Raw genomic sequence first — 16,783 nt, 5'->3', positions numbered from 1 at the left:
ATGTAAATCAATAGGAAGTTTGAGATCCATCTTTAAAACAGATTTAACAATTCTGTATATAGGCCTACATAACATCAAATATAAAAATCTAAATGTTAGAGTAGAAACATGGGTTTGATGTTCATCTCTTTCTGTTTTCTTTCTGTTTCCTGTTTCACAATCAAAATAACACAAAATCCAATGACACATTTTTATTTTCTTCTCTTAGTTACCGGTAAGACCATGATGTTTCCTGGTGGGCCTGGGATTCCGTCAACTCCATTCATGCCAGGTAGTCCTGGGGGTCCCTAAAAACTCAAATAGTTCAGACCATTTCAGGTCATGATTGATTAGAAACAGAGGAAAACACTGACCAGTTCCCCGGGATCTCCTCGAGGTCCCACCAAACCGGTAATTCCGGGAGGGCCCGGTGCACCCTACACACAAACAAAAAATGTATACGGTGATTATTGTGGAACATTACAATAACCATTTGTGTTGAGCTTTGTTTCATGCAAAACACTAACCTGAGGACCTACAGGACCAGATGAACCTATAAATTGTGTTCCCTGAAATAAAAAAACACACAAAAATGTCACAAATTTAGATTTTTATTATTGAAGTAGGCTGAGTTCACAATGATGTGAGCAATTTTTTTAGTGGAGAGAATAAAAGTTCTGTGTCGCAATATGCTCACCCATCATTTTACATTGCTCACTAAAGAAAATTATTTGCATGTGTTTGACATTTCCTTGACAAAGTTTGTAACAAAATTCTTATTTCGCCACGTAACGTAGCGATTTCTTGGGCTTTAGATTTTCATGTGTTTTAAATTGTACTTTTCTTTCCATTCTTTTCTTTTCTTTTCTTAGCTTTTTTACGTCACGTTTCATGACTCAACTTTGTAATTTCTAATTCAATACCAATATTTAAGCCAGGACTGTTGTAAAACACAGAAATTATCCAAAACATGATCAGACAAAATTAGACATTATATTGTTTAGGGACAACTTTGTCCATCCATTATCTGCACCGCTTATCCTCAGTAGGGTCGCGAGGGTACTGGAGCCCATCCCAGCTATCCTCGGGCAATGAGCAGGGACACCCTGAACCGGTTGCCAGCCAGTCGCAGGGCACACAGAGACAGACAATTCACTGTCTATTCACACCTAGGGACAATTTGGAGTGGCCAAGTCACCTGACAAGCGTGTTTTGGAATGTGGGAGGTAACTAGAGTCCCCGGAGGAAACCCACACAAGCACGGGGAGAACATGCAAACTCCACACAGGAGGTTCGATCTCATGACCTCAGAACTGTGCCGCACAAGAGTTTGTATTTGGACAATTCTACCTCCTAAATTCGATTCAGGTTGGCATTATCCTCTTTAGTATTAGCTCCTCTCATATTCAGGATATCTAAAACCAAAGTAAATAGCTAATTTCTTCAAACGAACAGTTGCTGCTAGATAAAAAAAACAGGAGTGGAAACTCAAATTTTTATTCCAATGTCAATATCAGAGTTTTTAAATAAAATCCTACTTTTGAGTTTATAAGACCAATATTGGATATCATCAATATTGGTGTAATGCTACTAATACGTTTTCAAGTCTCCCCGAAAAATATTGGGTTCCTCTTTAATAATGATGATAATGTTAGAATATTGTAATATGTCACAACCAGGAACTGTTTTGTCAAACCACGCTCATTTCTTATAAAACACCTTTCAAGTTTTCCGATGCTTTTTAATGAAAGGACATTGTCTCGTTCACAGTCACAGGATATATTAATTTTGTGTTAATGTCCAAAATATATCTGCAATATAAATAACTTAACAAATAAACCAGGCATGTCAAACATACGGTCCACAGGCCAAATCCAGTCTGTTGAATTATTAATTCGGCCCAACATGAATTTCTGAGTAAGTCAAAAAAGAAGCAAGTCTCTCTTTCATTTTTTTCAAAAGTTGTGATTTAAAAAAAAAAAAAAATGGAAACCAGGGCAGCACGGCGGCACAGTAGTAAGCGCGAGTGCGGCACAGATCTAAGGTCATGAGATCGAACCTCCTGTGTGGAGTTTGCATGTTCTCCCCTGTGTTTGCGTCCGTCTCCTCCCACATTCTAAAAAGATGCATGTCAGGTTAATTGGCCTGTCCAAATTGGCCCTAGGTGATAATGAGCGAGTGAATTGTCTGTCCCTGTGTGCCCTGCAACTGGCTGGCAACCAGTTCAGGGTGTCCCCTGCCCTCTGTCCGAAGAGAAATGGGATGGGCTCCAGCACCCCTGCGACAGTACGGAGGAGATAATTAATGGATGGATCGAAACCAAATGTTCTCTCTGGCCTTTATTGTTATGTTTGTATAGCGTGAGGAGTTGGTTCAGGTGTTGAACGGCATTAGTTCAACTGTTAAAATAAACTAGTTAGCATATTCAATGCCAAACATGAAAGGCTTTATCCCCAACTGTTTTTGAATAAATGTGTTGCGTTTCGAAAAGATCCCTTTTCATCCGTGATTAAAATATGTAGGGTAAGTTACTAATATTGGCTGAGTGACAAAGGATAATACTGCTAAACAAAGCTAAAAAATTGAAGTGGGCATTCTTTTACTTATCCAGCCCTCCTCAGAACAGAAAGCCAGGATCAGGCCCAAGGGCCAAACCGAGTTTGATATCCATGCCAAAAAAAAAATCACATACAACATAAATATGTTAAGAAAAATGCAATGTAATTTATGCATATTGTCATTTATTTTGTAATTTACTTATTTCTGTATTAATCATTTACTTTGTACTGTATTTTGTCGAGTATTTATTTTGTCTTTTATTTTATTGTGTATTTGTTGTGTATCTTTGTGTGTATTTTTTCATGTATTTTGTCACAGCTAAATGTTATTTAAATGAGAAGGCGGCCCAGCTGCCTGAGCTTTTCACCTATTGGTCGATCAGTGATGCACAAATCGGCCTTACATTTATTTCAACATACGTCAGGATTCATCCTCCATATTCAAATGTGCTTACCACTCCCAAAAGTGCTGGTTCTCCTTTCTCTCCTTTTTCTGGAACATACTGAAAGTAAACAATAGTTATAAAATGTTTTCTCATGAAAACATTCTTCATTAGAGGGACCTAGAGTGTAAATGTTTGCTATCTAGTGGTGAACAAAATAAAACTCAATCCATCACTTTAGCCAATTAAGTGTTTGGAAATAAAAGGGGCAAAAAATTGTGAGGGTTTGATTGATACCTGCGTGTCTAATCCATATCCTTCTTCCCTCTCAGCTGGCCGGTATCGCTCATCCACCTCCTCGTCTTCGTATTCGTACACGTTTACCTGGTAGTCATCGGTGGAGTTGTTGTCGTAGTCTTCATATTCGAACATCTGTCGGACAAATGAGAGGTCAGAGGCGACAGAGGGGAAAACTTGACAGAAACAGCACCCTCACCTCATACTCAGTGAGGTTGGGTCCAGATGTCACTGTGGAGACGGAGACGTCAGGGTAGTTGTCACTGAAGTCGTAGTCGTCGAACTCTTCTACCACATGCTTTTTCGACGGTGCATCTACCTGAGGAACACAAAAAGGGTCAACCTCAAAATGTTGGAGGCAATGTGTGGTGAAGACTGTTTGCTATGAATTCTTTACATAATTGTTCATGTTATAGGAATGAAAACTGATTTTTGGTCAATTTGCTTTTAAAAAACCTGAAAACAATTTTTTTCAAAATCACAGATAATGTCTCTTATACGTTTTCTCCAGTGTTGAGACAAACGTGTTAAAAAGAAACGCTTTCCTGGAATGCAATGTGTTTTACAGTTACTAGTACCGTAATGCATTACTCCGCTACGTATTAAATGCAAAACATGGATTACTGTGTCCTATTTATTGTTTTAACTGTATTATTCACGTTGACACATACAACCTACATGATGTCAGAAACATTCCTTCTGTGCGCATGTTTATATTTATCTACAAAGTACAATTGAACACAGTTATGGGATCGCTTGCCAAAACACAGAGTATCAGGGTACCAAAATTCTCCTCATGAAGATATTCTCCCTACTGCATCCAAGCCGAATACTGAAATCAGGGAGTCAGCTCATATGTGCATATTTGGGTGCGAGTCACTGGTGGCGAATGGAAGGCAGCACGTGCAGATATGGGCGTTACATATACAGGGACAACGAACCAACCGGATATCATTGGGGCAAATGTAAGCACGCAATTTACGTTCAAAGTGTGCTGAATTTTGGTATTTTTAATTGTGAAGTAATTTTTGCAGTACACCATGCCCAGAAAAAAAGATAACATATTGTACAGTACTCAGAAATGGAGAATAAATTATTTAAGTGGTTTGAAGCCCAGAGACAAAATGGATATGGGGTCTCTCGCCTAAGTGTTAGTTTGTAAGTACTCAATTTTGCTCAAGCCAAGAAATTCGAGGGGTTCACAGCTTTCTTCTATTTCTTTTATAATGTGGTTGTTTTTAAAGCAGTTTTAGGGGGTCAGCTTCTATGCAAGTACACACGGTATTTTGTAACTCAATAGTACTTTTTTGGTGTCAGCAATCTGGGGTAATTGAATTATTATTTTTTTAAATAACGTAACTTCTAACTGTAACTAATTACTGTTTTTCATTAACGTGCCCAACAGTGGTTTCCAAATGAAAAAAAACATTTTGGGAGTTTGCCATGCCTTTTTGATAACTGTCGACTCTTAATTTAAATAAATTATCACCCTCCTCCCTAAAAAATAAAAAAAATAAAAAAAAAACATTACAGTTAGAAAAATTGGAAACATTATGATAAACAACGCATGAACAAGTACTGCAGTAATAGTAATTCACCTAGTAAAAACATAGTAACAACACAGTAATCACATGTGGTTTTAGGCATGTATATCAAACTGGATGCCCTTTGCACTAATTAGTAACAAAATGCAGCTCTCAGCTTCAAAAAGGGTCGAGACCCCTGATCTTGACTGTCTTCCATTAATCCTCCCAAAAGAAATAATAACAAAAGAAACACCCCGCCGATCTTTTGAGCTCAGAGCCGAATCGTAAATCACACAGCAGTATGCAGACCTCAAAATGTTTTGTTATTTTTGTTACTAAAACAATTTGACACAGTCAAAAAGTCAAAATACATTTTTTTAAATAATTAAACGGGAAAGGGGACAGTCATCATATCATCATTCATTCATCCATTCATTCATTCAGTCAGCGTGCTGCTGCATCCTGCCTGCCAAGCAGGAGAGAGGGCCAAATGTATGCGCCCAATAACGACCCTATCAGAAGCTAAAACTGACAGAGGAAAACAGGAAGCGCAATGAAGTGTGGAATTTTAAATACTAAATACTAAATACTAAACTAAATAAATAGACAATGCTAGGTGAAGTTTGTAAGGTAAAATGGTCTGTTTCTGTGGCAACACCACAAATTGACGTAAACACGTGAAAAGGGCTCACCCTTAAGAAAACAATAAACTGCAACCAAAAATGTAAACATGTCATTGTTCCTGAAAAAAAAACTTTAAAATCCATTGTCACTTTGCCGACAGAGCTAATAAGAGACAAATGATTTGCATTACTGACAGCATACTTTGTCCTAAAATATTGTGCAATATAATGCATTTTAGTTGTTTTGTTGACATTAATCTACAGTATTTCTATTTTTGTTTCATTGCCACTTTTTGGATAGGATTTTGTTCAGAAACAGTTGTGATGAAAATATTTCAATTTCTTTTTTAAACTGTTAGAGTTTGCAAATGCAGCTATTTAATAACAAATGAAACAGTTTTTGTGCCAACAATAATTGTGCTGTTTTTATTTTAATTAAAAATTCACTCAAAAAAATGGCTTTAATTGTTCAATAATCAATATATTTCTAAGCAAAAAATATCGTATCTGTATCGATCGATACAGTAGATCAACTTGTATCAGATCAATGCCAAAGATTCCCGCATCACTTTTGTTTTAACATGCCATTAAAATATAAACCACTCTGTTATTTAAAAAAAATACTTTTATTGCACAGCTATAGTATTAATGTACACATATTTTCATATTTCATTAAAAAAAATATTCAACACATGACACATATTGAGCCACCTGAAATTGGGAAGCAGGGGAAACTAGGATATGAGTGGGCTCACCTCGTCTGCTGCGATTTCCGTGATGACGCTATCGTAGGGCAATGCAGCGTCACAGTCGGGGATGAAGTCTTTGCAGTAGGTCTCGGCCGCCGCAGGATCATCTACGAGCAGAAGCTGCTGTATGTCGCCCTGTTTAGTTGAAAATGTTTTGGCTTATCACTCATTTTATTCAAATACAAAAAACCCTCGCTATGTGCTTCGGTTATTGTTTGCAAATTTTGAATTGGTTTTGTCTTTATTCTCAATAATATCATTGTATAGTGCATTGTGTTCTGATAGACAACAAAAAGTGAGGACAGATTAGGGAGGGCACTCTCTGTTGGGTAGGGGTGACTGTCTGTGTGCGCGACTGTGATAGGCTGGTCTATGCTGTCAGTGAACAGTGGGTGGGCGCATAAACTCTCTCTCTGTCTCTCTGTCTCTCTGTCGCTCTCTCTCTCTCTCTCTCTCTCTCTCTTTCTATATCTCTCTTTCTCTCTACTTTGTATCTCTTTCTCCTACCCTTCTCTTTCTCTTGCTACCTTTCTCTCTCTCTCTGCCCCCTCCCTTTCCCCCTCTCTCTGCCTCTCTTTTTCTCCCTCCTTTTCCTTCCTTTTCTTTCTCTCTTTCCCTCTCTCTACCTCCCTCTCTGTCTCCACATCATTTACCCTCTCCTTTGTATATTTATATATATATAAGAGTGTGTGTGTATATGTGTGTGTGTGTTTGTGTACGTGTGTTTATCTCACAAAATTAATTCTCTCACTCTAAAGAACAAAGTCTGAGCTCAAAGCAATTTAGCCAACCAACCTCAAAAACCTCTTGATCTAGCAGTCGTGTACCAAATACGGTCACTCCTTCAGTGCTGACATGCGCTTGGGGCCCCCTCAGAAGGTCCAAGGTCTCCAGCTTGACGCAGTCCAAATAAAGAGTAACCTGCTGACCCTTTACACTGTAGGCCACTCGGTGCCACCTAGTGGAACCGTCAGAAAGTTTAAATAGTTACTTACTTTCCAATTGTTAAAAATTACAAATTAGCTTGGATGTTATTTTCAATATATAATGTGTACTTGTATGATCTTGTTTTTACTATACTATATGTGTTTGCTCTTAAGTGTGTTACCCACTTGCCATCTGCAAGGTTGATTCTCCTAAAAGTGGGGTAGAGCTCAGGGGTGGGTTGACCCTCGTGGTCCTCGTACAAAAAGACGGGAGAACGTCCAATTTCCAAACCCAACTGTTGCGTACCCTGTGATTACCAAAAAACAACAGAAAGGTCTCAGGACTTAGCGGCACTGCAGCCAGAACGTGGTTGGAATTTTGGCTTTTATGAAGATAATTGGAATAAGCTCGGATAAAACCTGCAATAAGGATTAGCAGGTAGAAAAAAAACAGATGGATGGATTTTATTACTTTCTTGAAAAAGTTTCACACATGTAATCAAAACGATGATGCACATGCGGCAGAAACGCAACCTCAGTTCTTTTTGAGAATGATGCTACATGCTTGGTCTTTGGGTAGTATGCCTACTTTTATCATGAAGCTGCACTAAGATTAGACAAAAAATACAGGTGAGCATCATTTTGCTCAAAGACAAGTATGAAGTCAAAAGATATTTTCTTTTTTTTATTATGATACTTCTTGATTTTATATTATAAATATTCAATTTTGTAGCCATGTTTATTTGTATAGCCCTTAACCACAACGGGTCTCAAATGGCTGCACAGACCACAGACTATTGGAAACTACAGAATATTATACCATGATCTAAAACCTACATGAGGGCAAGGGAAAACTCAAAAACCTCAACATGAGGAAAATGAAGACACCTTGAGAAGGGGCCGCACATGAAGTAATGCTCCTTCCAGGATGACTAGGCTGCAATAGATGTTGCAAGGGCATCCACAAACAATACACAAACATCTTCGACATGAAACATTGGTCATTCATAAGCAATAGAATAGAATTGTGTTTTAAGCCTAGATTTAAACAGTTCTACTGAGGTTGAAGATCGAATCTCAGGGGGCAGAGCATTCCACAACACCATTATCAAAAGAAACCTTTTGAAAATGTAACAGATTGAAAATTACTGATACTTGCTCTACAATGTAATGAAGTAAAAGTAAGTAGTGTTCTCAACTGACGTACTGATCAAAAAAAAAGAACAGTCATAAAACAATGCACATTCCGTAACTGAGAAATCATGCATCCACTCCAGACAACATCCACTTGGACACCACAGCAATCAACACAATTTTTTAAGAATATAATTCAACTCAGACAAATAGATAGCACATAAACAAAGATTGGAGCTCATTTTTCGCAGTTATGGCTCTTCTGACTTGTAAATGGAAGTAGGCAAAATGTTGGCTGCGTAAAACAAAGCTGGAGGAAAATGAAAAAAACACTTTATACCACAAATCTAAAGTGTTTGTCTTAAAAGTAATGCCAACAAAATTTGTTCTACTGTAATGAAGAAAGTCAATGAATATAAGAATCAAGAGATCGCTAATAAATAATTGAATGAGCGAACAAACTCTTAAGCACATGAGAGAAAGAGAAATCATGAATCAAATCCTAACTTAGACATTGATATATGTATAAACAAGTATTTTTAAAAACTAAAATACTAATGAAGTTCTTATTTTCATCTTTGAAATTTGTCTTTTTTATTTTCTAATATACATTGGTAAAAAATGTCACTACATGTCTTTGTAAACACAATTCATTTCATTTTGTAATAAGGCTCAAACATAAAAACTGTCAGAACCCGAACACACGGACAATCCAGACGTGTAACGTTTTCACACAAGCTTTATTTTACGGGAATGGGGCAGTTATGCGCGTGAACACAAATTCCAGTGTTTTGGCAATCGCTGGACGGAAGAAGTGAGAAAGAGAAGTCAGGCGCGGGAAAACAGGAAGCCAGAGGCAGACAGGATCGATACCAGGTACTGGATACACGAGCAAGATACCGGACAGGACGGGACGGACGGGATTGATACCGAATACTGGAGAAAGATACCGGACAAGGCAGGACAGACGGAATCGATACAGGATACTGGATACACGAGCAAGATACTGGAAAGGACGGGACAGACGGGATCGACACTGGATACTGGACACTGGAGGAAGATACTGGACAGGACGAGACAGACAAGATCGATATCAGATACTGGAGACTGGAGCAAGATACCGGACAGGATGAGACAGACGGGATCGATACCGGATACTGGAGACTGGAGCAAGATACCGGACAGGACAAGACAGGCGGGATCGATACCGGATACTGGATACATGAGCAGGATACCGGACAGAGTCAAAATACAAGTCTTGCAAGTGCAGAGGTTTGTTGACGGACTGACAAGGAGTGAATGAGAGCACTGAGTTTAAATAGGAGGGAAGCCAATCAGGCAACGAGCATCAGCTGGCGCCAAACGGGCGGGCCCAAGTGAAGGCAATGGGCAACCGTGACAAGAGCATGTGAAAAAAATTAATGCACCCGTGTAACACAAACCTGAGGGTCGTACAGCGATAGCAAAAAGACCTGTGATCCCTTTACAGCTCGAACCGTGGTCATCAGTGAGAAGTCCACCGGAAATGGGGAATCTGAGTTGTTGATGCACATCAGAATTTTAGAAATATAAATTCTACACAGTTCCATAGATAAACCCACAGGTACGACTTTATTTCACCAGGAAAAAGTTGCTTAGTGGGAGCGCTCAGTTGGATCTTCTTGTTGATCTTGAAAGCTAGGTCCGGCTCCTTTCGGTCTGTCCTGCTGGTGCACAGCCCGGCCTCCAGGGAAACGCCATCCATATCTTCGGCGAGCTCTAGAACCTTCAGGACGTCGATTGGACTGGCTGCAGAAGATTGAAAAACAAAAACAGTTGTCAACATTAGCTTTGTTTGAACTTTATTTGAGACATGTAGAGTGTCTCAAAAACATGCACATTAAGATCTTTGTAGAATGAAATGTTTTTATATGAAGTCTAATCATGTCAACCCTTAGCCATTTTGAACACTATGGAAAATCATCTAGGTTCAAGGAAAAATGATTTTGAAATTACTCGTCAAAGAAGTATGCTTAGTTCCTTCAACACCACACAATTCAGAGACTCATAAAAGAAACAATAAAAACAGTTGTTTAAAATTTAAAAGAGTAAAATTATTTGTACATGTAATAAAAGTCAAAGGAGCACTCAAAGGAGAAAGAACCTAAAAAGTGGAGAACATGTCTGAACTGGTGAGGATCATCTTCAGGTCGATTTGTGAGCAATGCTCTCATACCTACATACGTGGGCACGTACACACACATCCTTATACTTATTGAGCTAGAATTGGAATAGTCTTTATTGCCATTGATACCAATGTAGAGGACATTGTTCACAACAAGATCAGACATGGTACTCCAGGATAAACACATAATGAAGACTTGAGAGAAGAATAAGATAAAAAGAAGGTCTGGATACATAGGCCAAAATATTTACAAGGTAGTGCTTGGAGACTAACCTAAGGTGTAAGTGCATCGTAACATTAGAGCAATGAGAAATAGTGCAGTAACATTTAGCAGCAAAAAAAAATAAAAAATAAGTTGTTTTAGGGGGCCCCCAGGACTACCGGGCATAAGTCAAAATAAGGTATGAATATCCATTTTTCTATGCATCGGCTAGATTGTGCAGTTGGGGTAATAGCCCTGGGGATGATATTTTAATTTTATGTGTTTAAGTTTATTGATAAATATATTATTTGGATAAACCAAGACTCTTGATACTTCAAAACTGAAAGTTATTTGAGATTAACGTCTTAGAAAATATGAGTGATTCATTATTCAGCTAGTAATTTGGCAAAGATGATAATTTATGTTTTGATTCCTAGTAAAAAAACGAAAGACGAATGGGACGAATATAATACACAATCCTCCCCTCCCTTCTCCTTTGAAATAATCCCTTTCAATAAAGACATATATAATATGTATACAGTATGACTATGTATACATATAACACACACACACACACACATTATTTATATATCTATATATATATATATATATCTATATATATATATCTATATATATACACACACACACACACACACATATATCGGCGGTGCGTGCACATGCAGCGGCTTCTTTCCTTCCAAATATTTGACTTTGTGTACACCATCTATTTATTTGTCAAACTGTACATGTGTGTCTTAGTGTAGTGTGTTTTTTTACTTCATTGACACCGAGGGCTGAGAGAAACACAATTACAATTCTCTGTTTTTGCTGCATAATTGACAATAAAGCTGACTTTGACTTGACTTTGACTTCATGTTTGTGTGTCCCTGTTTTTGTTTACCGTACCTCTATGGAATGACTACTATGTCAGTTGTTTTTGTTGTTGCATTACCTTTCTTGTTAAAATGTCTGTTGTCTGATTACTCACATAAAACTAGACTAAGGTGACGTAGTTTTCCGCCTGAATTGACAATTAATGTTGATCTTTTACACCAAAAACAACAAATGTGGCTATTGTTGGTGGCTTGGATAAAAAAAGTAAGGGTTGAATAAAAACTGTTAATGTTTTGTCACAGATATTGTTTCAATAAAGTACATAAGATGAAGCGTCACTCTGTGGTGCAGCCCTAATCCTCGTAAACCCAATGCAGTAAATATTTTAAAACTGACTGTAATTGGAACGAATCTAAAAAGCCAGTTTTGGTGTTCTATAGCCCATTTTGACTCTTTAAAAACTAAAATTACTTGCTTTTTGGGAAGGTTAAAAAGAAAAACAAAACTCAATACAATTTCCAATTCAAGGACCTTCCTCTGTTATCTTGAAACTTGACTTTATTTACATAGTACCAACGTTTGCATGACTAGCTTGTGTAAAGTTAGCGTTTTTATTGTTTTTTTGTTTGGTTTTCAGTTACATATGACAACAAACGCTCCACATATGCGAAACAAGACGGGACACGGACAGTTTGCTTTTCAAACAAACTCGTGGATGAAGAAAAAAGCAGCGACATAGCCATGTACTGTATATACAGTAGGCCCATGTGTCGCTATTTGCATTCACCCAAATTGAGTTTTTATTAAAAAATTGATAAGTGAGAAAAAAAATGTACAGGAAAAAAAATGTTGTTTGAATAGTCAAGACAGGGTATGATATACATTACCCTAAGATGACAATAAAAAATGGTTTTCTTTTAGTGTTTCCAATGGGTAAAAAAAATTGTTGCAGCTTTTGCTCAGTAGAATAGAATAAAATATACCTTTATTTTCATTGTTACAACATGGGATATATTGTGACAACGAAATTGGACGTGGCACTCCAGTTCCACATTTTACAGTGAGTATAAGGAAAACAAAGAGATAAAGGAACAAAGAAGATGTTTGTACTGTCCTTGTTGTATAAGAGATAATACCGGAAAAAAAGCTTGGTAAAAAATGGTGTGGTCAATTTATCATTTGATTTATTTAAACGTATATTTTCTACTTTTACAATTTTCTAAAACTAAATTTTTTTGTAAAGTCTCCGAGTTGAATGTATTAGTATATTACTATGAAGTACATTTTTAATCTTTATTTTCCACTAAGATTGTTAAAAAAATTGAGAAAAGATTTTCTTCTTGGGCTAGTGTTAAAGCGGCACTGTATAATATTTGACCACCAGATGTTGATGTAGTGTGTAGTGCAACGGATTATGAGTGCTACAAATCACAAGGAACAATTCAAACTACAGAAACTACAGAGACAAAAAAAAAAAAAGCTCTATTTTACTTCTCATTTTTTCCCCCCAACCTTTCACAAAATTTTTGGTATTTGGAATTACCCTTAGCAGCAAGATGGTGGACAGTCATGTCAGTTCCTTCTTGGTGAGCCTATTTTATGTAAAATAAATACAAATTTCTCAACCTGCAAGTTTTTAGAAAAATGCACATTTATATAATAGTGTATGTATTTTTGCTTATTATGCAAATCATTATTTTCTCTAATTTATGTTTTTTTTTTCTTCTACCTCGAGGAGGAACTACATAATACACGACATCAGTTTGAGTTTAAACCTCATCTCACAGCATGAATTCAATTCCAAAATCAATTAGTAGCACTCAGAGGTCACATCCTAAGTCCGAGCCTGCCACCTTCCAAAATTCGGGGTTAAAATGTAAATTATTACGTTTGGGCTGGTTCAGGCTTCTCTCTCTCTCTCTCTCTCTCTCTCTCTCTCTCTCTCTCTCTCTCTCTCTCTCTCTCTCTCTCTCTCTCTCTCTCTCTCTCTCTCTCTCTCTCTCTCTCTCTGTCTCTCTCTCTCTCTCTCTCTCTCTCTCTCTCTCTCAAACATACAAAATATAGAATTGAAGGACCTTCCGAACAAATTCAACTTACGAACGAACGTCCGAAACCTATCCGTTCGTAAGCAGAGCAATGTCTGTATGGAGTGATAACACATACACAAGGGCACACAGGCATGCATACACTCGCATGCACACAGAGTGGAGTCGCAGCTGCATGGCCTGAGGACAAGGTAAGAAAAGGCATAAAATTACAATTCTCCTGGAGTCTCATGTCCCAATCACTACAAAAAAATATTTTTTAAGGGGGATCCTGTGGAGTGTGTTTTTTGTCATCACATGAACTTTTTGATAAAACAATTGGTTTGACAATGAATGAATAAATGGGAAAAAAAATGTTTATCTTTGTGCATATTTTGGGTGCTTTGGTTCAGGAATGAAATTAAATCCAAAGCATTGGTAAGATAAAAAGAGCAATGATGATGTAGGATTAAAAATACAAACTATGAAGACTCAAAGTGACCAACAAGGCCCATCAGGTGTTTTAATTCGGGTTGCCAAACCAACATGGTACAAATAGAATGCTAACATCCATCAATCCGTCCATTATCTGAACCGCTTATCCTCAGTAGGGTTGCGGGGGGAGACCATCCCAGCTGTCTTTGGGCGGTGGGCAGGGAGCACCCTGAACCGGTTGCCAGCCAGTCGCAGGGCACACAGAGACATACAACTCACTCGTTCATTCACACCTAGGCCAATAAACATGACATGCATGTTTTTGGAATGTGGGACGAAACAGGAGTGCTCGGAAGAAACCCACGCAGGCACGGGGAGAACATGCAAACTTTGCACAGGAAGGCTGGTAGCTGGATTTGATCTATGACCTCAGAACTGTGGCGCAGACACGGTAACCACTCAGCCGCCGTGCTGCCCTTAATGCTAACATATATACGTTGAAAAATGAGTACTACTAATAAAAATGTGTTTTTGTTTTGGTGAATTTCTTATCCTCAGTGTCCCTTTGTGTGTACCCCCTTTCATTGCCAGTATTCAAATAGCTAATTAAAATTTTCTTTACTTGCTTTTAAAAAATCATTGATCAATATATCTATCACAATATTTATTAAAGTCAATGACTAATGAACCAGCCCGATTGTATTTTGATTTTTCAATGTAAATGATCAGATTCAGTGCTTAAAATACAGTAGGGAGATATAATATTACTTTGATTCAATTACTTTTAATTAAAGTTTTTATTTCTAATTGAATTTATTCATTTATGCATTTCCTGTGTTTGAAAAAAAATTAGATAATTAATTTTACAAACATATATATATATATATATATAAATATATATATATATATATATATATATATATATATATATATATATATATATATATATATATATATATATATATATATATATTATGCATGTAAACGGGAAAAATTGGATAGGGTTACATTATTCTTGTTCCTTGGCTTCAGGTTCAAAACTCACATGATCAAACAACTAAACGCATCAATCGACCATTTTTATTTGTCCTTTCCCCGATGCAAAAACTCTAACTTAGAGCGTCTCGCGACTCAAAACGTTTGCCCACCCCTGATGTAGCGTATGTTCCATCTCCCCTTGTATCAAACACATGTAAAAACCTCTCCTGCTGTCTGAGAAAACACAAGTATGTGCAAGCACAAACGCAATAAAGTGGACGGATCATTAGCATTAGCATCAACGATGCAATAGCAGGCCTTGCAAGGATGTCAACAGTGCTTCAAAGTCGGCAAATCAGCGGGGCTTATACATGCTCTACTGTTGTTCCTCTGCAAAACTTGGGGGCGCATTCCTCTGCCGTCATAATGTCCAGTATTTTTTGTCAATATACCACGCTTTGACTTCCAAGTGACCTAACTGATGCAAATTTCTAAATCCAACTAAAGAGTGATTTATTTGCTGCAACGATTTCCCTTCGCGTGACGGATCGTTTCTATAGCCCTTGCTTACAATTGGAAATTAGTTTGATTTTGTCCCAGTAAAACTCAGCTCGGGATTATTCTTTTACATACTGTATTTATTTGGATAAGCCATAAACAATCAACGATATACATCCATCCATCAACAATTATCCACACCACTTATCCTCAGTAGGGTCGCAGGGGTGCTGGAGCCCATCCTAGCTGTCTTTGGGCAGTGGGCAGGGGACACCCTGAACTGGTTGCCAGCCAATCGCAGGGCACACAGAGACAGACAACTCACTCGCTCATTCACACTTAGAGACAATTTGGACCGGCCAATTAACCTGAGATGCATGTTTTTGGAATGTGGGAGGAAACCAGAGTGCCCGGAGGAAACCCACGCAAGCACGGGGAGATCATGCAAACTCCACACAGGAGGTTCAATCTCATGACCTCAGAACTGTGCCGCACACGCGCTAACCACTGCGCTGCCATGCTGCCAATGATACACAGTATCTGAATATTGTATACACTATTCCTGTGGAAAGTGGTTTTGGAAGAGTTTGTTTCAATCATTTTGGGGGATTAAGCCAGAGATCGGCAACCCAAAATGCTGATAGAGCAATAACAGAACAAAGAAAACAAAAACACAAATATCTCTGCATCAACAAACAATGAAAAGCCATTTATAAATGTATTTTTGAATTAAAACCTAAAGGAAATTATACATGAAAGCCAGTCATTTAATATCTATTCTAAAAAATTCAAATCACTGGTAAAAAGTTAAGAGTGTGTTGTATTTTTCCTCTCATGGAAAACCACAAAATGACAAGAAAAAAAAACACCAAAAAAAAAACACAATGGCCCCCGAAGCGCTCTTTTTCCATTTTGATTATTCCTGGAAAATCTCCAAGTTAGCCACTTCTGCAATGCTAAAGACCCACATGTGGATCTTGAGCCGCAGGTTGCTGACCCCCGGATTAAAGTGAACGAAAGAAAAACCCCTAAAGTAAAATCATTTATTTTGAAATTGTCATTTGCTTTTTGACATAAGTGTGGTACAGTACTGCCAAACTAAAGTTTAGCCAGAGCTATGGCGTTCAAATATTTTGCAGTGTTTTTTGCCAAAGGGTACTGAAACGACCTAAAGTTTTTAGCATGATTTGAATTTTACAGTTCCTTGCAAAAATATCATAAACTGTCAGCTCTACACTGGCATTTCCCCACTAGTGTTTTTATGAAGCAATGAAAACAATAAATTAAAATTGCACTTTTTAAAAAAGGTTTTAAACTTAAAGTCAAAAGAATCCAGCACATTTAAATATTCTCCATATATATACATATATATATATATATATATATATATATATATATGAGTCGGACATTACGATACTAGATTCTAAATCCCTGTGGAAGAACAATTTTGTTCTGATAAGTATCACATCGTAC

The 16,783-nt window shown here is 37.5% G+C and overlaps 1 protein-coding gene across 1 annotated transcript in view; it reads right to left on the bottom strand.

Moving 5' to 3' along the window:
- Positions 1–9,420: 9,420 nt before the first annotated feature.
- The window catches only part of LOC148361533 (collagen alpha-1(V) chain-like), a 12,651-nt gene continuing 5,288 nt past the window's right edge, over positions 9,421–16,783 (bottom strand). Inside the window, exons 2-3 of the mRNA XM_088342237.1 lie at positions 9,796–9,963; positions 9,421–9,709 (exon numbers count right to left, since the gene is read on the bottom strand). Of these exons, the coding sequence (XP_088198363.1) occupies positions 9,594–9,709; positions 9,796–9,963 (284 nt within the window). The 3' untranslated portion in view covers positions 9,421–9,593. The remainder of the gene's footprint in view (positions 9,710–9,795; positions 9,964–16,783) is intronic.

The sequence above is a fragment of the Urocampus carinirostris genome, chromosome 8 (genome assembly GCF_059441175.1).
Source record: "Urocampus carinirostris isolate Australia breed hairy pipefish chromosome 8, RoL_Ucar_1.0, whole genome shotgun sequence".
Lineage (NCBI taxonomy): Eukaryota > Metazoa > Chordata > Actinopteri > Syngnathiformes > Syngnathidae > Urocampus > Urocampus carinirostris.
This window is presented reverse-complemented; position numbering and strand designations above follow the sequence as displayed.